Consider the following 22,450-nt stretch of genomic DNA (forward strand, 5'->3'; position numbering starts at 1 on the left):
TCTTCTCTCCAGCCCACCTACGTCCTCTCTTTCTATGCTGAAATGCAGAAAAAACATACATTGCGTTAGGAGTTGTTCTTTCCCACCAGCCACCCCCCAGGCCATTGGCTGCTGCTTTTCTGCTCTTCCTGTCTTCTCCACTTGTCCCATATACTTGGAAATTATGCAATAGAGACATGAATAATAATAACATCTATTAATATTTCAGTTCGTTAATGCCTGTGCGGCAGTTCAACAAGTCCAAGATGTTCTAGCACGTATGTCAGGTATCCACACAAATGGGATAATGGGAAACGTTCTGTGTTTTGGAAATTCCTCCTTTTAACTGGATGGGCTCCCTGTTACGGCGGCTGGCTCCAGAAACCTGCTATAATAATTCAGCACAGGCTTTGGGATTGTGGTTTGTCCTGATGGCCATTATTATTTATGTCATGCACACCACATTTTTAGAACCATATTGCTTTTGCTCATAAAAGCCACATGGCTGTAAATCCAAAGTGCTAAAGTGTCTCCAAGGCTAGAACCTAAAATAAATCTCAAGTCAGTAGTATTCCCAGTGTCAGAGGACTTAGGTGACAGCAGGCTCATTTTCAAAGGTTCTTTCCTTTTTTATTGTATCCAGACTGGTTCCCTAAACACTGAAACTGTGGGCAAGGGTCATTTTGTGGCATTAGAGAGTTGAGTGACTGTCAGTTCTGCAAAAACTAATGGCTCAAAATGCCTCCTTGGGAGTAAAGTCGGAAATACTAAATGCTGCAGAAAACCATGGAGAACTTTTCCCTGAGATAACCTAGCTTAAGCAATGACATTTCGTAGGAGGGATTCTGACCCAGCATCTCTGAACCACTGAACATGACAAGTGACCTCTGGGCCAGGGAAGGAACTGTTCAAGATGCGTTTGTGCAGTGCCTAGTGCGGCAGCGGCCCAGGCTTGCTTGGAGAATATTGCTGCTTCTGAAAGAAAGAACAAAGTAGGCAGTGTAGCATCCATGCTCCAAGTTTGCATTACGTTAGCAGATGAAACTACAAATTCACATATGTTTCATTGCATGCAATAGATTTTTAAGAGTTCAGACACAGGGGGCAATACGTGAAGAAAGCTAACCATTTACAATACTGCTTTCTCTCCACAGTATGTCCATTCCTACACTGAACATTTTTCAAATGACCTGTTCCAAGCAATCCTGAAACATCTCTGTCAGTGTGCTGATGACTTCCAAGAAGCAGTAAGACGTGATATGTGGAGGCAAATGTTTACTGATCTCTTCCTAGATTGTGATTATGGAAAGGTAGGCAAAGCAGCTCTCAGCCTAATTTCAATATGGTGATGCTTCCAGTTCGGTATTTCTCTGGGTCACTGCCTTCTTTTTATTCTTCATGACTCCAGATACTCTCTTTGTGCTTACTCAGCATTATTTTAGAGGACAATAGCTGCTGCATTGTCTTCAAATGCATAGCTCTTAGACACAGAAACAGCCAATAGCCTAGAAGCTGATGGCTAAATAGAAACTGAATGACCTAATGCGATGACTCGGGGCTGAAGTTTGATGATTCTGGAGAAGAAATTAACCACGAGCTTTACTGCTTCTGGTCATTGCCTGTTCCTGCAGCACGGTCGGAATGCTTGGGTGCTGATTTGTCTATTCGGCCGTACTTCAGAAAAGATAACCTGCTATAGATTGACCTTAACAAATGTGCACATTACTACAATAGTAACATACATTGTGTTAATTATATTGCATTGATTTATACACCTTTAGGGCTTCTATCAATAAATCTCATAACAGTTTAAATTTAAAATGCAAATTAATCTATCTTTACAACCTCTCTGAGAAAAGTACTGTGAACTTCAGCCACAGTTTACAGGCAGGAAATTAAAATACAATGAGTCAGTTACGGAGCTGGAACTGGAGCTGAAAAGCCATAATTTGGTTTTCAGCAGCTCTGAACTCTATCTATCAGCCTCTGAATACACCTGCAACCCCATTTAAAAAAATAAAAAAGCTAGACTTATTAGAAAACCGGTAAAGAGTAGGAGCTGAAGAATCAATGGCATAAGCTATTGCTAAAAACTTGGGCTTCATCCAAAAAGTATGGTACTTAAATGAGTAGCCTCAGTTAGCCAGTTGCTGGCTACTACACAGCAAACGGTTGCCATAATCTTAGTTTTCCCCTCCATAAATTATAGATTCCATCCAGCACTCCTCTAGTGATGTTTACAGCATGCCTCCCCAGAATGAACTGTGCTCTACAATGTCATGCTAATAATGTCATTACATCTAAGAGAATGGAATTACACAGCACGTTTCAACACCAATGGTGTGTTTCAGAGAATAGCAGGCAAGCCGCTGTTTCACAGATGAGGGAAGAAATGTGTCTACTTCTCAGTTAGAAGACATTTCGTTTTCCGATTGCTCTGTCAAGAAGAGCTGATGGATCCTCCCGGGTAGAGTAATATATAAAGCTGAGTCCTATCTTTGCCATGCAGTTTGAAAGGATCTCTTCTTTCCCTTTCATGTTTTAATGTGACTTTCTTCCTATTATTTCTGCGGCAGTAATCACCATCTCCATGCTACTAATCCCAGTGGAATCTCAGAGGCAAAGAGCCAAAAATGCTAGCACAACGTAACAAGAGTGAGCAGCTATCAGCACAGACGCCATCGCTGCCCAGAAAAAAATGATCAGAGCACAAACATGGTTGCTGCTTCTAGCCTCCGAGGTAGCCTTGCTCTGCAAATTGAGTTCACGAAGCTGTAGTGCGGACCATGCAGTTCTTTTAAACCTGACCTGGTTTCTTTTGTACAGCTCTAATGCCATACTGTACCCACAGGGAAGATAAAAGATGCAAACTAACCCAAGGACTTCTACCACTTGAATGTGATCCATTACCTGCAGTACTCATTCTGCAAAGCACAGCAAAGCAGTTGTTTCAGTTCCTAATTTACATTTGTTTGGTAGCAGGCACTTATTCCAGTCTGTATGGTGAGTGTGGCTGGCTGCCTCAGTGAGCTGCAATTAGGGCCAGGGAGCTGAGAAAGCAGTGTTTAAATTACAGTCAAATTAGAAGGTATCCACATGATCATTATTATGATTTCAAATGCATGCATCCAGAAGGATGGCAGCTCAGCAAGAACAGCCTGGACTCTACAGTGGAGCCGAAACTTTCCAAGACAATACCAGAACACAGTTGAATCACTGCTCTAATGCCCAAAAAGGCAATGGCTCCATAAATGTTAAGCTTATTCTCTCTCTGTGCTCATGCACATCAAGTATAGTTGCTTTTATACTTTATAACAGAATCTGCATTAATTTTCAGGGATGTTTTAAGCCCAGGATCTTTAAATGTAACTGAATTTAGTTAGAGATTAGTTTTCAGTCTAATTAAGTTTGAGACACTTCTGATTACCTTTCTTGCAGCACAGCAACAACAAAGTCTGCTTTCTCATGACCTTTCCTGAGTGTCTGTTCTTCCCAACCTCCTCGCCAACAAGCGTATTGTGGTGTTCAAGATACACACATCACATTTCCAGAAAAACAATCAAGCGGTTAAACACTGACCTATCACTGATTAAATGGCAAGTCTGGTTTAGTCTGTGTTGTTAAAGGCATTACTCATAGATCACAGAACATTGCTGAAAACAACTGAGAATCATCACCTGCCAATATCTAGGTGACAGGAAAATTAGGTCAACATGTTTCAACTCTCTAGCCACTAAAGTTGGCACTCATTAAAAGCGGAGACAAGTTTTGGGCGGTTGTACAAACACAGATGGTCTGCTGTCAATTGAAGCGGATGCTGGCCCTGTCCTGCCGACAAGACTCTGTAGGAAGGGCTGGTGGGCAGGAATCTTTCATCAGCCTCCCCAGGCACACACGAAGTGCAAAGAAACGTGACCTTTGCTAGTAAATTGAGGAACCCGGAAAGAGAGCGTAACTGGGTATTGGACCTTGGAACTGGTGTTCCTCTTGTAATGCTCCTCTCTTCTATAGGTAGCTTTACTGCGACATGTTCCTCCCAAGGTAAGTTGTAAGGAAAAGTGTCCTGAAATAACAGAGACCTCTGGTAGAATGGCAAATCTGTATAAATTGTAAATGTCAAACCAAGGTGGAAAATATACCTGTAATTCATATCTGGTAATTTCTGAAAAGGAATTTACTATTTTTAACAATATCTAAAAATAAAATTATTTATCTAAGCCACAAAAAACCTCTTCTAGAATCTGAGTTATCTAAATCCTCCAAGTATATTATTTTAGCGTGACAAAAAAGTATCTGAATCCCAAACCAACATTTTTATTTTCTTTTTAATACTACTTCATTCATTGATTTACCTTTTTAATAAAACAAAGCTTTGCATTAGTGCTGCCAACTTCAAGGCAGCCAGCAGATGATTGTGACAAGTAACAGCTGAGGGAATTTAAAGGGAAAATTAAGTGTGTGTAATGGAAATACCGAATGGAGAATCCAAATATTACGCAGTGATCTGGTAACATCTTCAGAAACATGTTCTGTGTTTGTGTATCTACTAAATGGATGCAGAACCCAATCTGATATTTTCAACTGAAAAACAAACAGCCTGAAGAAATGTTTGCATGGGAGCATGCAAGATATTTCTATATTAATGTCAAGAAGATGAAGTTATGGGGAATCAGGGCCTACATTTGTAAGTTTAGGGACGGAATTATGTGATGACATTTGTTGTTCCAAACCCACACATGGCTGAAACTCAACTGTAATTGCCAGCGGTTTTTTACCAGCAGGAGTTAAGTTACAGGAGTCTGAAACACTAAAACTGGACTGGACTGCAGGTTGTATTTCAGTTCTGATCCTTTTCTCAGAATTTACAAAAAGGTTTCCATTCCCTTTAGAGGAAAGGTGTTGCAGTAACAGAAAATGGGATTTATTCACTTAGTTTTCAGTATTAGCTTCCTTGGGAGGCACTTCTCCCCTAAGTGATGGGTATCTCTCGGTTGTTTTCAAAGCCTCTGTTCCTAAACATTGATGCCATTAATTACGGGTTTAGATTATAAACAACGCAGTCATCTTGAGCTCATTTCCAGAAAAGAGCAGCAAACTTCTTCCTTTATTTCTTCAGCCTAAGGGCAGGAAAAGTTCACAAGGAATTAAAAGCTTGGTGAGTTTTACGTTTTGCAGTTTTTAATCTAAGAGCAAAATGTGAAAAGGAAATCAATAATTCTGTTGGAAAGCTACTTGCTACAAATAATGACCTTAAGTAAATCTGTTCTCTAATTAACTACTGTATTTCACTAATGGGAGGGAGATTACAAAGGTGGCAGGACTTAAATAATGACAACAGGAATTCATCATAAAATGGAAAACTTGCAATTGCTTAGATTTGCTTTACTTTTTAAAATCACAATTTCCTGATTGGAAATGACCCATTTAATTGTCTTTTCCTGGTTTTATTGTCTGTATACACTCACCCTGAGCAACAAGGACTTAATAAAATCTGCACGTTCCTCTGCACTGCAACTATGGATACCTCTCTCACCTCTGTGGTCGAATGTGTATGAATTTTTAAAGGAAATTAGGGAGGTTGTCATAATAGCTCAGATTTTTGGACTCATTATTTTCCCAGGCAGTTGCCAATACATAATGCCTCAAAGGAAACGATGGGGCACAAAACCAAACTACAATGTGCAGTCACTAACATAATATAGCACAGCCCATAATATGTGAAAATTCTTCCATAGTACTGTCAGGCAATCAATATTTGTCCTGAAAGTGTGAAACGGTGAAGCTTTGATCTTTACATGACGAACTCCTTTGGCAGAAGTGGTTACAGTCATCTAACTGTAACGTGTCAAGAATATGCAAGAGGATGTGCCTGCGAAGCGGTACGTATGAGGAGTTCCGGCTAAGCCCAGAGAAGAGTTTTTTGCCCCTATGAAATAAATTCACGTCTTTGAAATTTGTACTCATGTCTGGTAATGGATAATTTTCAGTCACAGGTAATTTTTAGCTAATGGCACCTTTGTAGTGCTGCAAATGTTGGTGTAAGTCCCAAGAACCAGAGAAAAAATACAGTAATTGTAATCTTTTTGTCTAGGTTGGTCTCTTAGACAGACAAAAAATACTGGCCCTACTGCTAGACTTCTATGACAGAAGCCCGGTGATTGCTAAGAGGGGATTCTGTGACCCAAGGCAGTGTAAGTATCTGGGATGTTTCAACTGTGGTTAAAACAATAGGAGGTCACATGAGGTTGTGGAGTTAATATATATTTTATAAGTGTTACCAGAAATGGACAGAGCCTAAAAAAGGACCCAGATGAATGCTGTGACCTCCGCACCATAATTTGCAAACATGTTTTGCAAACTGTGATGCAATGTTCAGAAATACTTCAGCATCCAAAACTTTTCCTTCCTACAAAATTCTGAAGTACTTTTTGGAAGTAGGATTAAAGAAAGACTACTTTTCCTGAAACAGTTGTTCTTTCTTGCTGGGCAATATTAGAAGTTAATTTCATGTTTACACTAAAATTTCTCCAGGAACATGGAAGGATAAAGGAAAAACACAGAGAATCACCTACCTGAAAGTAAAATATTTTTAAAGATATTGGACATTAATTCATTGCTAAGATCAAATGCAAGGCAAATTACAGTTTTCCTTCTTAGTATGGAGAATTATGAAACATGGTATTTATTTCAAAAGAAATATGGTGTAATACACTAACAAGTGCAGTTCTCTGCAGGCAAAAATATTATTCTGAGGTTTTGAGTTTCTGAGATGCATGTTTGCAGAAGGTACTTTCTGATAGTTTGTATTTGCTAGGGAATACCTTTTTTCCTAATTAAAAATTTTTCTTATGCAATAATAGAGAACATAAAACCCATGCAAACTATCAACTTACCAATATTCTTTCTATTTTAGGGCCAATAATTGAGCTGCAAGAGATTGAGCTTGCGGATTTATGGGGAGGCCTTGATGACCAGGAAGTTTGTGAGGAACTCAGCGAAAAGTTAGTCTTGTCTCAGACAGACTTTTCTGAGGGAGAGATTTCAGCATACCAACCTGTAGGTGATAACAGACAACGTACATATAGAATGACAACTAGTGTCAGAGAAGGTCTTCTTGAACAAATGGGCACGAGCGAAGCTGAGACTGGAGGAATTTCAAAGGAAGAAAACCAAGCAGCAGAATCAAGTGATGCTGAGTTGAAAAAGGAAGGTAAGGAGGCTGCATCAGCAGTGAAAAGCACTGATTTTGAAGCTAGTGATTTGGATGGAGATACAACACATAGTGAGAAATCCAGTTTCCATGAAGACATCAAAACTGAGAGGCAAACGGAGTCTGCAAGTGCAGCCAGACAGGAGGAGGCTTTCCCAGGATCAGCCTCTACTGGGTACAGTCTTAGTAGAGATGGAGAACCTGGATCTGAAAAACGGGTGGAGGAAGAGGAATTTAGCCTGGGTAGAGAACCTGATACAGAAACAAATAGGGAAGAAGATTATCGTATCTCAGACAGAGAACCTGGCTTACAGGGGCAAGTTAGTCAGGAGGAGGACAATTGGATTGCAGAGGCAACCAACACAATTTCAGGACCAACACCTGAAGCTACAACCATGACCTCAGAAAACAGAGCTGTGGCAGACATGGACATCATTGCTTCAAAACAGGATGCTCCAGTTGCAAAGGTTGTGAAAGAAACTCCTGCAAGAAAAGAGAGTTTTTCTAGGCAGCGTGGCAGCCAGTTTGGCCAACAGACGAGCTCAGAGACAAGACTGCAGGATGAGGACCTTCTGCAAGACCAGGGTAAAGGTAAAGCATTCTTCTTTATTCTGGCAGACCTTAATTTTTTTTCAACGTATACAGTTGAACTAGTTTAACTATAGACATGGTTTTAATCAATTTCAAAACTATTGAAAGCATGTGAGTGATTTCTGAATGCACAAGACTATAAGCTTTGGTATCTTCTCAGCACAGTGTTTTCTGCCAAGGTTTCAGAGTGTGTTCCTCTCACAGGACAGCAGGTGAGTCACTTTGCTGGTGATCTGTATTCAAGGCACTGAGCAGACACTTTAATTCAAGTAGGGACTTTCTGAAGCAGCAGCAGCGTTTTTATAACAAGGAGAAACTTTGTGTTCTGTTTCACTCTGTAATACTAGTATAGCAAGACAGGAGCCTAAGCATGTTAAATATTGAAATGACTCCTAATAGTTTTTAGACTGTGATTGCCCATAGGGAGATAAGTTATGGGATCATACACCAGGAACCTTTTCATTTAATCTCTCACTGTGTTTCCAAAGGAGTATCATACTTAATTGTGTACAAAGGCCCTTGTTCTAGGAAGGCTGTGGTTGGGCAACTGTGTGTTTCATAAAAGGTAATTTCTTAAACATACTAGAAGGACCAACTTCCTTGCTAGCACTCTGTGAATACACTCTTGTGTCTCACAGCTTAAAACACTGCACGAACTGGGTCTACATTGCCAGAGCAGTCTAGTGACAGACTTATTACGTAAAGGGCTGTAAAGCGGATGGTATGGCCCACTGGTACCTACAGCTTTCTGTTGTTAACTTCTAGTACGCAGCACTAACCTGTCATTCAGCCAGTCCCTGGATGCGCATCCCGCATTGTTTGGGGCATGCAGTGACTTCCATCTTCAGAGTAGATTCCCACCCTGTTCTCGCAGAAACGATGGTGTGGTGGTACCATGCTCTTTGAGAGAAAGGTGGATGGAAACAAGAAGTCTGAATATAATTTTGAACCTATCTTGGAAAAAAATTATCTTACTGCTCTTGCTAAAATGGGTATTTGTAGCTGGGCTTAAGAATTGTAACATTCAGCAGATGAATTTCAGGAAGCACTATTTCCAGACAGTAAAAATAAACAGCTACTGATAGCATGGGTAACTCCAGAGACACCCAGGTAGATGTTACATATTAATCAGCAGTGTGCTCAGAGTAGTAAGCTCTGGTTTGCGGAAGATTTCTTTTTAAAATTGCAGGTCCAGCACACTCAGACAGACAGGATTCTCCAGCTGAAGCTAGCCAGGAGTTTGAAGTACCATGGTCAGATGATAGCTCATGTCAGCTCTTTTCATCTGCTCTAGAAACTATAGCTTGGATATATATATTTAAAGGCTTTTAGAAAAGCTGTATCTTGTGTCTTTTTTAAAAGCTTCTATCATTACAAGGTATATTTTATCTTCCGTCAGGTGACCTTCTGACATCTGACCTAAGTTGCAGGTATAGCAGCTATGGAGCAAGAATTCCAGAGGACTGGAAGTGTGAGGACACTAGATTTCCAGGTATTTGTTCACAAAGTTGTGTGACATAGCAACTGGCAGTGTCTGCAGACATGCCAGTACTGCTGCGAGCTGAAAGTTTGGGTAAGAATACAAACACTAATTCCCAAAGCTGACTTCAAGGTAGGAGCAGTGTAGTCTTTGTCTCGGAAGGCCACTTGCTGTGTAACAGTAATTTCAGCTCACCTGTATTCAGTGATTTGACCTGGTTGTATGATAGCATCCCTGCTAGACTGGAGCATAAATCTGAAGAGATACTATTAGAAAAGTATAAGCAGATTAAGGCCTTTAGTCAGGATGGAGTCAGTCCGTATTCAGCCATACTTTCACTGGATAGGAAGCGCAGGGTTCAGGACTGCGTTGATCTCTGCCACGTGGCCGGCTTTAGGGCAGCATTTGGCTTCCTGCGACACACTGTACTTTCTGCCTTTCAGACTTACATCCCATCATGGCAGAGATTCAGAACCGTTGGGCTTCTCGTACCAGGAGTGCCTTTGATGAAAGCTGCCTCAACCTGCCACAGTTTGTACAGCTCATGGAGACATTTGTTGGTGAAGACATTTCTCTGCCTACTGTGAAGAGGCTTATTGCATTTATCAAAGAAGAATACAAACAGACAGAAGAGGAAAAAATGGAACAACTAGAAAAAGTAAATATTGATAGGTTTTGCTGATCCCATGTCCAAACAAAAAACAAGCAAATGTCTACAGACACTGACAAAGTCAACTTTTAATCTTATGTTGACAGAGCTGTTCACTTGCAGCCTTGCATTCTCTATTTCTTCAAGAGACCTTTTATCCCTTTGTTTTCATGTGGATCGTCCCTCCCTAGCCCTTAGCTCTAGAAGTGATGACAGACTTGTCCTGTAAGAGGTTGTCTGTTCTAGAGCTGGACTCAGTGAGACAGGGTTGACAGTTAATTGTGAAAGAGCTCAAAACATTCCATTCTGCTTATTCACCTTTATAATAGCCAAGAACCTGATCTCTGACCTACTGCGCTGGAATGTGCATATGAGGTTGTGGATGTTTTGGGCAGGATTTTAAAACAAGTGTGTTTGGTTTTGCATGGCTGTATGTGAACGTGCACATGCTTCTTTGTGTTTAAGTTACAAGGTGCTCTTGCCATGTGTTGAAAAAATATATTTTCCTTCGGCAATATCCTCATGCACATCAACAGGGTGCCCCACATCGCTTCAGAGTACAGATATATTTTGTGGTGGGTCTGTCCATAGTAGCCTCTCTAGCTGCATTTTCCTCAGACCTCCTAGTTTCCCTCTGTGCTGCTGGCCTAATTTGGATGAGATATTGGATCTGACGGCTCTACTGTCCTCACGCTGAACACAACACACGCTGCCAGTATTTTGGCCTTTGAGAGAATTCCACTCCAGCCATTTATCACTGTACGCTGTGCAAAGACTGGGTTTAAGTGACAAATTGTACATGCATTTGCTTGGAGCCCGCGCACTCCAGGGCGGCACCAGCAAAATAACAATGTACGGAAACACTAACTGTCAAGTCTTTGGTGTTACTAACAAGGCTGTGGTTAGTTCTTGCTGGGAAGACATTTGTATTCTGGGAAACTTCCACTAACCTGAGTTGATCTCACCTTAGATCCAGCACGGGCTTCATTTGTTCGCTGTGAAATAACCCTCTGCAGTACTGATTCTAACCGGTAAAACTGAACTGTCGAACGTGTTCTGTGTTTCCAAATATCTCCCAGGTTTAATGGTTCTCCAGGTCTGAGCTGTGTATTTACAGATTTGGCCTGGCCCATAGGAATGACTGTATTTTCCATATTTGTGTAGACATTGACCATCAGTGTCCAGGAATTATCGAAGACCGGCTGTTTCTCTGTTGTAGGTTCACCGCATCTCTCGCTTGGCCCAACGGAAACTGCTTCTGGAGGCACTTTTTGAAAAGTGGGACAACAATGCATCCGGGTTTCTGGACTTGGAAGAGGTGGATGCTGTTCTAAGCACATTCAAGGAAGGGGTGGAAAAAGAGGCCTTGAGGAAGGGTAAGAAAATAGCTCTGCTCTGAGAGAACAATGTCAGCACAGTAGGCCTTGAACCCTTCAATGACAGTGCTAATGAAGTTGTTGGCAAGCACCAGTAATTTTTTTCTTTTCGCAAGCAGTCATAAACATACAAGGTATGATGTATAAAATGAAAAGGAACAGCTATCCAGACCTACTTGTTAATTCATAGCTCCATCCCCTCCTCCTGTGCGAGACTCCTCTGCGACAGATTCCCAGTCAGAGAGGTAGCCCAATGCTTTCATGACATTGTGATGTGTTGAAAAATTATTTCAGCTGTAACATGCAATATATCACAGTATACTTGTGATACGGCAGTGAGAAACACACATAAAGCCTGAAGACACGTTTTGCACTTTTAGTCCAGCCTGTCTCTGTTACCCAGCTATTTTTAATAGATACATTTTACCGTGCTATCTGTGAGAGCGTATCTCATAGGAGAGAACAACAGCTTTCCTTATAGGTCTCAAATAGCGTCTAGTAATCCACACTGTTGCACAGCTCTCATGAATTAGATAGCAACTTCGAGTCTCACTTCTCTCTTGGTTCATTTCTCCAAAGAAACTTAGCAAATTTGGTCCTTGACAGAATAGACCTGGGTCAGACAGCAGTGCTGCAGGTTCAGCTGGACCTGTCTGGCAGCTTCATACACATTAACACGTGGGCATCAGGTGCTCTGAAATACTGTCTTAGCAATTAAGAACATGCCTGCATGTGTGCTTGGGTGGAGAGGACTGGTTTATTCATCTCCATGCACATCTTCATGTTGCTTGTTCTGCCGCATGTTACTAAAAATGGCTCATTTTGGCAACAACCAAAATCTCTCTATCCTTTAGCTCACTTGAGGCAGCTGGTGTTGTGTGGAGCACACCAGGATGCTACAGTTAATTGTCTCCAGGCTGCACAGCCACAGAAGAAACTGGCAGTTTACAGCTCCCTTGTATTCAAAGCATGCCAGAACACACTACAGAAATATGGAAGGACATAGTCTCTTCCATGAAGGGCTCATAAACTAAAGGACAAATAAATAGAAAGATAGCGTAGCAAAATCAATACCACCTACAAGCAACGTAAAACTATTTCTAACAGCCTCAACCTAATGTCTCAAAGACATCGTGGAACAAGCAGGTTTGAGGGAAAGGTTCATAGATATTGCATAGATCTTCCTGGATGAAAACACAGAGTGAAAAGTGGGTAGAATCATTTGATTTTCCTTGTAAGTGGAAAGTGTAACATTAGAGATATAATGGGGAAAATAATTCTTTATGCTGTGGCTCAATAATGAAGGAACTGATCATGTCATGTTCAACTTCATGTGCATTTCTTTCATCATATCTTTATTCAAAAAGAGGAAAAAGTGGGGGTGAAAATCCAAACATTTTTATACCATCAAAAAATTCTCCATCCTAGATCTGTCAGAAAATCAGAAATCCAATTAAAAAATACTGAATGTTCTTTAGATGATGGGCAGGATAAGACAGCATTAACAGTCAGCTCCACCAGGACTGGGGCCAGTTAGTACTTGCTACGTCTATAGCTAAAATCAGTGATAAAATGCCCCCTGACTTCTGTGCGGGCAGGAGGAGGCTCTCAGCTCCCATAAACATCCGTGTCTTGGGGGCACCGGGAGGCAATCAGGGCAGCTCTCTGCCTGTTCCTGTGCGTCATTAATCAAAGCATTTTCTATTACACTGTTCCTTATAGCCCACTCTATGTATCGATCACAAAATACTCCCTGCTTAACAGGAAAGTCACACTTCTACCTATATATCTTTGCTTGCTTAGTTTGCTAGTAGGAAGCAGCTTGACAAATAGCTCTCTTTCCTTTTCTTTACTTCTTCGGGTCCAACAGGATTTGAAATCAGGATGCGGAAAAAAATGATGAAAGTGTTAGTCATGGCAGTGCTCAGGAGAGGCACAGCCAGGAGCATGATTAGGCGAGCACAGCTTGTGCAGAGCACCCGGTGAAGCTGCCTGCAACCTCGAAAGGCTGTGCAAGAGCACCCTCCTGAGCCCGGGGCTGCGGCGTGGGAGAACGGGCACAGGGCTTGCACATCTCTGCTACACCGGCTGCTGATTTAAGTAACTTCTGAATAGAAACCCAAGGGGTAAATTCACATTTTCATGCTCAGTCTGTTAGGTTTACGAGTCTAAGATGAGTCCCATTTGTCTGCAGGAGCTCTGGGCAAACTGGAGGTTTGTCAACTAGAGTGAGTAGACACCGGAAAGCGGTTCTTGAGAATCATAATTTGACCGTTGCGGCATTCCTCCTTCCTCCGAGTGAAAGGAAACTCTGCCAGACCTTTCTGCTGCAGCTTATTTGCCCGTATTTGGGCCAGATCAGCTGCAAGCTCTGGGACATGAGAAAGGGCAATGGTGCACGGCTCCACTCCCCGGCCATGTACAAGATGGGAAGGAGCAGCCTCCATGCCCCTGGGACTGGGAGCTAACAGGCAGCACTTCACTGCTTTAGATGTTTTTCATACTGATTTATTCTTCTAAACCCAGTATTTCTTATAAAAGCTCCCTTGCTCCTTTTGCTCTTGGTGCAGTACAGGTGATTCCAGAGCACCGCTGTCCCGACCTCTGTATGACTTCAATAGAGCTTTCGTTTTCTTTGCTCTTTGTTTATGATATTTAGCATAATACAAATGTTATTTCAATAATTCATCAAAGGCACCTAAAGAAGGGTAATTAAGAATGATAGTTACTTTGGAAGGCCTCAAAAGAAAAATACAACGTCTGCAAGTATGGTATATAATGGAAAATCCAGGAATACGAGTGATCTGTGAAATCATCTGTAGACTATGGTCTTCGCATTTTTAATGGGATTGATGAACAGTTTTTCTGTAAGGTCCCAACTACTATTACTGTATGCAGAATGCGTACCTGCAGCCCAGTCCCACCAGCCCCTCAAGTGTCCATAAAATTTGGTTCTGATCTGAAGATACCTCTGATTTTTGATAACTCCAAGCAGCGCTGCTATTTTCCATTGACCTTTATTCTTTAGGTATGTTGCAGAGGTACAAAAGGGGCACAGGAGCAATGCTGTGCAGGTTTCTTTCTCAGCAGGTGAGAAAGTAGGCATCCAGAGGAAAAGGTGCATCTGGTCTTGAAGTTGGAGATTACCTGTCATGATGACAACTTGCATTTAGGAGATAGCTGGAAGAAACCCAGAATGATGGACTGGAGCACTCCACCCAAAGCCAGTGTAGGGCTTGATTCATATTTTGCATGAGGAAAACAGAACATTTTATTCAAATAGACTGACCCTGGCTTATTTTCTGTTTCTTCTACCAGCAAAGAAACACCTTTGCTCACGTTACCCACAGCTCAGCAGAGTGGGGAAGCTATCCCCAAAGGCATTCCAGGCTTTCCTTGAGTTAATTGCTTCCGAGTTCAGTGGTGATGAGGATGAAGCTATTGGTAATTTGGTGGAATTTCTGACCACAAGCGTGGAACGAAGTCACATGGCGTGCCTGCAGAGCTTAGCCAGGAGGAAATGGCTGCACAATATCCAGCAAGCAGCCGAGACCAGCGGAGCAAGCATGGAACCAGTTTACAAAGCAGTGTTTGAGGCCCTCTCCCAGGTACGCATCCCAGGGAGCACGGGAGTGTTGGGATTGTGACACTGACTTCAAGCCCTGGTGCATTTGAGTGGAGCTCGCAGGTAGCATGGGAAGCTGGTTTCCTTGTGCTTTTTTGCACTTAGCTGACACTCAGGAGAGCCCATGGTTACGTGCGGAAAGAGTCACGGGGCAGATCTGCGATATGAAAATTCTCGTCCATGCTCTGCCAATACAGAATGCATCTCTTGGATACTTATGTCTCACTTTTTGAAGAGCTGACTCGCATCAAAATCTGGAAATCCATAGTTCTAGTTTTGGAGCTTATGAAATGAAACACACCAGAGTCAGTCTGGGACAAAGATGGTTAATTTGTAGTGGAGATAGTTGCATTTTTAACTTGCAGCTGCAACTTCAGATGTTTGTCCTCACCATTAAAGCCCTCCTCAAAGCAAAACTTCTCTCATGGTAGCTGAAGTGTTCTTACAATATTGTCTAGACTTGTAATAGCAACTCTGGCACTTGTTTGTCTGAATGTTCCAAAGGAATCTCCTATTGGAGAAGAAATCCATAGGAATTTTGCTTAGGCACAGGTTATAATTAGGGATTATTTTTATATGAACTGCTCCCCATTAGCAGCAGGAAAAAAGAAATCCATTTTCCTTGCCAATCAAAATACCAAGTGTTTTTGCTTGTAACAGGGCGTACCGGTCAGACACGATCACAGCACAGACACATACATGTCATGCAGTTGGTGCATAACATACAAAATCAGTGACCCAGAACAGCATCTCAGCAAAAAATGAGACAAGTGCTAAGTACATTAAGTAAGTGTGATGGCCAATGGCTAATGTACATAATGTAATGGGAAACATTTGGTTGCTAGGATGCAGAAGCCCATGGGGATAACAAGAAGATCAGTGCATATATTGCCCTTTTGGAAGAGAACCAGCTCTCACCAGCGCGGGGACAGATTCTCCTACGCTATGTGGCGTGTACCGCAGATGATGCTCCGTATGTTCTAAACCAGATACTTTACAGAGATATGAAAGGAGTAAGGTAAGAAAAGCTGCAGGTAACTGTTCCTTTTTCTCAAAAATATTTGGAATGTAGGAGTACCAGGCAGTGTTTGGGGTGCACTGGAAACAGAGGTTGACAGAGTACTCCAAAGAGGGAATCTCCTCAGGGACCACTGTGGAATGATTCATTATCATATACATGCCCTTATACTTTGCATGGTCTACTTAGAACTGCTGTGTTTGGGATTTCACTCCTTTCCTTGGGGAGATTAGCTCACAGTCTAATAAATCTCATCCTTTAGCAGAAGGCTATTATATTGGGCCTACATTTTCTTCTTTAAAAATTAATTGCCTTACACCAGTTTACATCCACAGGATATTTTTTGAGAACAATGCCTTTCCTTCCCTAGTGTTTACCCTTGTGCTGGTTAAACCACAACAACACTATAAAGAGCTTTCATACCCTTTACTCCTCGTTTCCAAAAGGTAGACATATTTGTATCTTTCTTTAAATATTGCTTCTTCTAACCTATTAAATGTAACTACTGCTCGCTTCTGTATTCCCTTTCATTACATTCATTAGTTGATGTTTTTAAAATGTCCTAAGGATGAAAAGTGCCTTATTTATTACCACTGCCTTTGGGATGCAAGTGGCAAATGGGGTATTTCTGGGTGTGGTCAGAAGAAGGAGTTAACACCTTCCTTCTCTGATGCCAAAAAGCAGGGAGACATCAAAGCTGCAGTATTTATTGCTTTGCTAAAGGTTTTCTGCTACTCTGAACAAACCTCCTCATAAGTTTAGTTTTCAGCTTTGCAGCTGTTGAAGAGGGAAAGCCAATCCATGTTCCAAGAGTTCAGCTCCATGGAAATATCCACTTCTGGAACTACGACCGCCCAGTGGAGGAGAGAAGAGGATCACTCCTGGTACTGCCATTGCACGATGCTCGCTGGAGAGTCTTTGGCATTCTAGGACTTGACACTCTTTGGGACCAGTGTGAGAAAACCATCTTTCTGACCCATGAGATCAGTTTCTATCAGGTGGGCACCATCAGAAAGCAGTTTGTTAGACCACTCTGCAAAAAGCTGTGTAGGGACCACTTGAATTTCACATGTTCGTTCTGAGTAAAGGTAAGATGTACAATTAAGAAAAGAACTGTGGGCCCCTTTATACGGTGAGAGTGGTGTGAGCAGAACACCTTATCAATATCTGACTGATTAGCATCTTATCTGTAACTGATTGTGAGGTATCACTTCATCAATAATTTAAGCTTCTCCTGACAAGTAAATTAATTGCACTTTTGTGCAAAGCTCAAAGACAGTAGCTTTTATTCCCTGAAGCTTTGAACCTCATATTTGTGTTTGTTTCCATAAAGTGGCATTAAAACCTTACTTTTTACGTGGTGGAATAATTATAAGCAACAGCAGTCCGGATTTCTTTGGGATGCTCTTTAGAATCAGCCTCATTGTGGATGCATCATATGGGCAGCAGGGAGCGCAGCAAGCCAACATTCCCACTCGATTTGGCTATCTCCACGAAAAAACCAACCTTGCCTAGTCTAGGACTTGGCTGTGACCCGGGTACTCTGGAGTTTTAGAGCGTTATTTGATAAGGGACATTTCATAGTCACTTTTCAGCTTTACAAGTTGTGATTAAAGTAACTTGTTACGACCATTTTGCTGCATGAAAGTTTCCCCAGCTTTTTCCCCAAATCCTGTGGAACTGTCTGGCTTATTTGGAGGATTCTGCTTTCACAGGGGGTTTCTCAGGCGTTCAGCAAAGCCTACCACTATGTCTGCAGACTGGAAAATTTTCTACAAATGACTGTTACTGCTCTGGACTGGTTGTATCCCAGGGCACCCAGCATCCGCACTGTTATCACGTACCTGGTGGAGCCTGGCAAGGACAAGGTAGGCAGATTGCTGCAGTGAAAAGGCCTGTAATACTCAGGGGCTGAAAGGCTACTTTAGTAAGGACCTTCCATTTCTAGCTGCCTGTGATTTCCCAGTGGTTTTATCATAAAAACTGAAGCCTGCCTGAGATTCTTGCACCTGCCTGTGCAACAAAAGGGCTACAAAGGTAGAGAGGGAAGGTTCCCTCTGTGAAGGAGGCCACTCTTCATGCTTTTCATCCTCCCATGTATAACAATTCAACAGCACTGCTAGTATAGCCCCTTCTCCATGGGAAAATGGAATATTCTCCTACTTCAGTGCTCACAGCTGAATAGCAACCACACCCATCCATCCATCCATCCATCCATCTGTAGGTTAGCCAACACTGCAAGTCCCTGCTAAAGCTTTGCTGTTTGGGACCTCCACAAAGGGAGATGCTCTTCTGTGGAGATTCTGTGCGTGTCAAAATTATGGTATTTTATAGGACAAAAAGAATGTCCTAGCTAATGTATTAGCTCTTCATTCTGAACTAATGTCAGCAGCCAAGACGTAAATACAACTCAGGAAGTGGCTGCTCCCCAGTAGCTAGCTTGTAAAGGCAGCCCCCCTCCCTGCAGATCATATTCCAGTTGTTGAGCAGGCACTGGGGCCCTGGGAAGCTTGTCACTTCACATACAAGTGAGTTAAGAAGATGAAAAGTGTATGCAATATTTAGGACTGATCCTGTGTCATCACAAAGTCTGTATGACATCTGCTGTGGCCATAATTCAGCTGCTTCCTCTGATAAGCATGGTTTATGTTGGCAGCTTTCTATTGTCATTCCAGGCTCCGCTCTGTTCCCTCCTTAGCTGCCTGATAGCCAGGTCATTTGCTCCCCTCTGTGCTTTTCACATGTCAAGGCACACTGACACAAACATGACATGAGAAAGAGGACTGCAAGGGGATGGGAAAAGAAGGGAAACCTCTTCTTGGCCCGTGGGTGTTCCTCAGCATGGAGCCTGGGCATGGATTAAATAGTCTGGCTGAGGGAGGTCCAGGGCACATTCTACATGCATCTTGAGCAATACACTCTGGGAATAAAACCAGGCATTGTTGGGAGATGTCTTTAAATCATCCCATTGCACTTGAATGTACATAGGAGCTTCCTTTAAGAAATAAACAATTTCCTGCCTCTCCAAGCTTCAAAATGGCTGTTCCTTTCTTGGATGCAGCTAAACCTTTTTCTCTCTGGCAGACATGTGACTACGCTCTGCGCAAGGTGATTACTACAGATAATAGAGGACAAAAAGAAATTCATAGCTCTCCTGTTCTTCTCCTCAGAAAAGAAAACCTCTTAAGGTAGGCTCCAGCACCTGCAATCGAATGAGTTACCTCTGGTCCTAGACTCTAGCCTGCATCAGGCATGATCCACATTACGTAAAGCCCATGGTAATGCAACCCTGCAAGAGTGTCTGGCTGTAGCTCTCTCACTATCAAGGCTTCTGGTGCGTATGCATGCGATACTGAATTATGAAGGGGTGAGGAGTATTTTCTCTTTGAGTTCAGGCCTGCAAAAACTTAACTTCCAACTTAATGCTCACCAGCTGAGCTGCCAAGCAAGCTCTACACCTGCTGTGAAAGGTTTGCAGGATTACAGCCTACACTGAAGCACTTTGCTCTTTAAAATAATCTGTCTTTTTTCCTGGTCATATTAGTCTCATTTCCTTCAACTGTCTGTTTCCTTCCACTCCCAAGATCCTCACACACTTGTCTTTTAAGCGTATCATCCTTGTTGTCAAAGCTGAACAGCCATTTGCTGTTCCAGCAGATGTTTTTACTTTTTATAAAAATCTATAGAACAAATGTCAATGTGGTTATAAGCAGGAAACAGTTTTTAAAGCAAGACTATAACCTAATTTGGGTTTGTTACATTCTTATGATTTTCAGCTAAGCAATATTGTGTTCCACAATGCTATTTTCTCCTTTTTGTATATGGCTTGAATGATACTTAAAGCTGTGCCTATTTCAATGCAAGGAAATAAACGATGATTTAGTAATGTCATACCTTTGTTTTAACAACAAGAGATGAATGGCGTCTTACTAAAATATGCTAAATAAATTCCCAAAAGAAGCCAGAATGGTAAAGTCTGGTGCATTTTCCTCTCTTTACTCTCATTTCAGAGTTTACCTATTTAAGTGCATAGACAGTTCAGAGGTCATTCACACTTCTGTCTGTGGAGAATACCACACTGCAGTACCTCTCTGTGACCTATCAGGACAAGCTCTTGGCATATTTGATATCAGCATCGGACACCGCCAGAAATTACCACCTCATGAACACAAAGACCTGCAGAAAATGCTGAAGATGGCCCAAGCTGCCTGCTCTGAGATACTGAAGATGTCTTTAGAGGAAACAGAACCAACCTATGTACTGGGTATTGTGCATAGAGAGCCCAGATAGGGGTTTTTTTAGGGGTGAAATTAGGAACCTCAGTAAAACCACATCTGAAGTATCATTCCTACAAGTAGGGAGAGACAAATACAAACCTCTGCTACACGTAAACTACTCCTAGGCAAACCTAAGTGCTTTGCAGAGTACAGTTAAACAGAATGTTTAAATTTTGTCTCTGGTTCACAGGATATTTTATGCCCAATTCCCACTGAAATCAAAGGTGTGAAGCAAGGTGCTTTGTTGTATCAGGGATCTCGCATGTCCTCCTCAGAACTGCCCCAACTAAGATGGAAGGAATTTGAATGTCACAGTTCTAGAATTACCTGCGTGCCTGAACCCCTCATGGTCTCAGGACCTCTGCTTGCCTCTGAGGCAAGTTTTCTCTCCTTCTCAAGCACATACCCATTTTTAAAAGTTTCATAGGATACTTGGGCTGTATACTAATCAATCAGTCAAGGAGACAAAGAGTTAATCATAAAGAGGGCAGAGCCTTTCAGTCAATAACATAAATCTTGAGTAGCAGTTGTTTCTGAGAAACTTCTTGAAAGGTTTGCTTTTGATTCCAGAGGCAGAACACGTGGCAAATTTGAGGCATGCAGGGATTCTGTTCCACCAGTTCATGCTGCGGGACTTGCGCGAGTGCATCCGGAAACTTGATGCTGAGAGCTTTGCTGAAATAAAGAGCTATGTAGAACCACCAGCTCTGGTACATAACATAGTTAAGGCTGTGCTGTTGCTTTTCCATCCAGACTGGAAGGGCTCAGAGAAGACTGAGAACTGGAATCAGTGTAAACTGGTGAGGCTTCAAAATATTGAGACTTTGTTGTCTGTTCTTCCTCCCCCAACAAGATTTAGTGGAATTTGCCAAGGGTGAATTGGTAGTGAAATAATTCATTACCTACAGATTTCCTATATGCTTGTCTTAGCCATCTTTAATTCTGTAACCCTCTCTTAAGTTCTTCACTGCCACCTGACTCTCTTTGTTCTCTGCATTGCAGAAACTTGATGACAATTTGATTCAGGAGATTTATTGCTTTGATCCAACTGCTGCATCTGTGCAAGTTCAAGCAGAGCTGCTGCTGGACTGCATCACTGGTAAGTATCATAAACTAATAGTGAGATTACCAGACCTGGCTCAGCAATGAAACAGTGTTAGTGGCAACCTTCAGCTGAGTGCTTTTAAGGTCCTTACTTCAGAAATTAACTTTGATTTCACAGCAGATTAAACAACAGATAAAGAGTCCTAAATATCTACAGTCTTTTTTGGTCAATAAAAGTCCACCTGTTAAATTTAGAATCAAAATTCACTGCCTCAGGGAAAAGGGAGCAGATCAGCTTTGAAACCTACCAGAACAAGTGATCTCACTGTAAACCCCCAGATAAAGATATTAAGAATGATGGTTCTTTTGGCAAGTAAATCTACTTCAGACCTCCGTGCCCTGCCCGAGAGACTGACCCAGCTCCATTGTGGGAGGACAGTGTGAGCCCTCCTCTTTGTAAACACCATCTGCCAGGTACTTAATATACTCACTGGCCATAAACAGGAGCTGGGTTTCAGTCTGTGTTTCTCTCCTCTAATGAATGTGAGCTTATTTGGTGCCAGAGCTGTCAAGAGGCTATTATTATTTGTAATACCTCTGCAGGAGAAATGACTGTTGTTCTTGTTGAGATCTCTCCCTTGATGATCTAATGCCAGACTGAGAGGCCTGTTCAAAATCAAATGTGGACAAGACTTGTTAATTTAGCTGGGGATATTTATCAACAGTACCCTGCCTGCTGATGAACAGTGAACATTTAATGCAGTCATAGTTCCTTTTCATGTGTTCTCATATATATTGAACTAATTCACTGGGAAGAACAAAGCAGGCCTAGAGGATCCAGTCTTCCTCCAGTTAGGGACACAGATGTCACTAAAAGAATACAGTGTTGGCAAACTGCTAGTATGCTACAAAAGGTTGGTTTCCCAGGATGGAACTTACTCTGAGAGAGCAGTGTCAGATCAGTGGTGTGAATACAGGTATAACTCACAATTATAGGAATTCCTTTAGAATGAACATCAGATAATGCCCGTATGTTCCATATATGTGTGCTGTAATGTAGAACAGAGCACAAAGCAACCTACGCTCTGCCGACAGAGCAACCTTTAACGGTGTGATTCTGTAATGACTTTAATAGCATTTAGTAAAAGAGCTTTGAAGGATATTATTACTCTTACATAAAATCTGAGCTTGGAAAAAAAGC

At 41.9% G+C, this 22,450-nt stretch overlaps 1 protein-coding gene across 1 annotated transcript in view; it reads left to right on the plus strand.

Annotated features, from left to right (window-relative positions):
- The window catches only part of EFCAB5 (EF-hand calcium binding domain 5), a 33,586-nt gene that overhangs the window by 10,693 nt on the left and 443 nt on the right, over positions 1-22,450 (plus strand). Inside the window, exons 5-18 of the mRNA XM_059829515.1 lie at positions 1,134-1,289; positions 6,071-6,170; positions 6,893-7,174; positions 7,637-7,780; positions 9,704-9,918; positions 11,129-11,285; positions 14,604-14,893; positions 15,756-15,928; positions 16,698-16,926; positions 17,644-17,796; positions 19,013-19,116; positions 19,939-20,192; positions 20,776-21,005; positions 21,208-21,304. Of these exons, the coding sequence (XP_059685498.1) occupies positions 1,134-1,289; positions 6,071-6,170; positions 6,893-7,174; positions 7,637-7,780; positions 9,704-9,918; positions 11,129-11,285; positions 14,604-14,893; positions 15,756-15,928; positions 16,698-16,926; positions 17,644-17,796; positions 19,013-19,116; positions 19,939-20,192; positions 20,776-21,005; positions 21,208-21,304 (2,584 nt within the window). The remainder of the gene's footprint in view (positions 1-1,133; positions 1,290-6,070; positions 6,171-6,892; positions 7,175-7,636; positions 7,781-9,703; positions 9,919-11,128; positions 11,286-14,603; positions 14,894-15,755; positions 15,929-16,697; positions 16,927-17,643; positions 17,797-19,012; positions 19,117-19,938; positions 20,193-20,775; positions 21,006-21,207; positions 21,305-22,450) is intronic.

This window comes from Gavia stellata, chromosome 25 (assembly GCF_030936135.1).
Source record: "Gavia stellata isolate bGavSte3 chromosome 25, bGavSte3.hap2, whole genome shotgun sequence".
In the NCBI taxonomy this organism is placed as follows: Eukaryota; Metazoa; Chordata; class Aves; order Gaviiformes; family Gaviidae; genus Gavia; species Gavia stellata.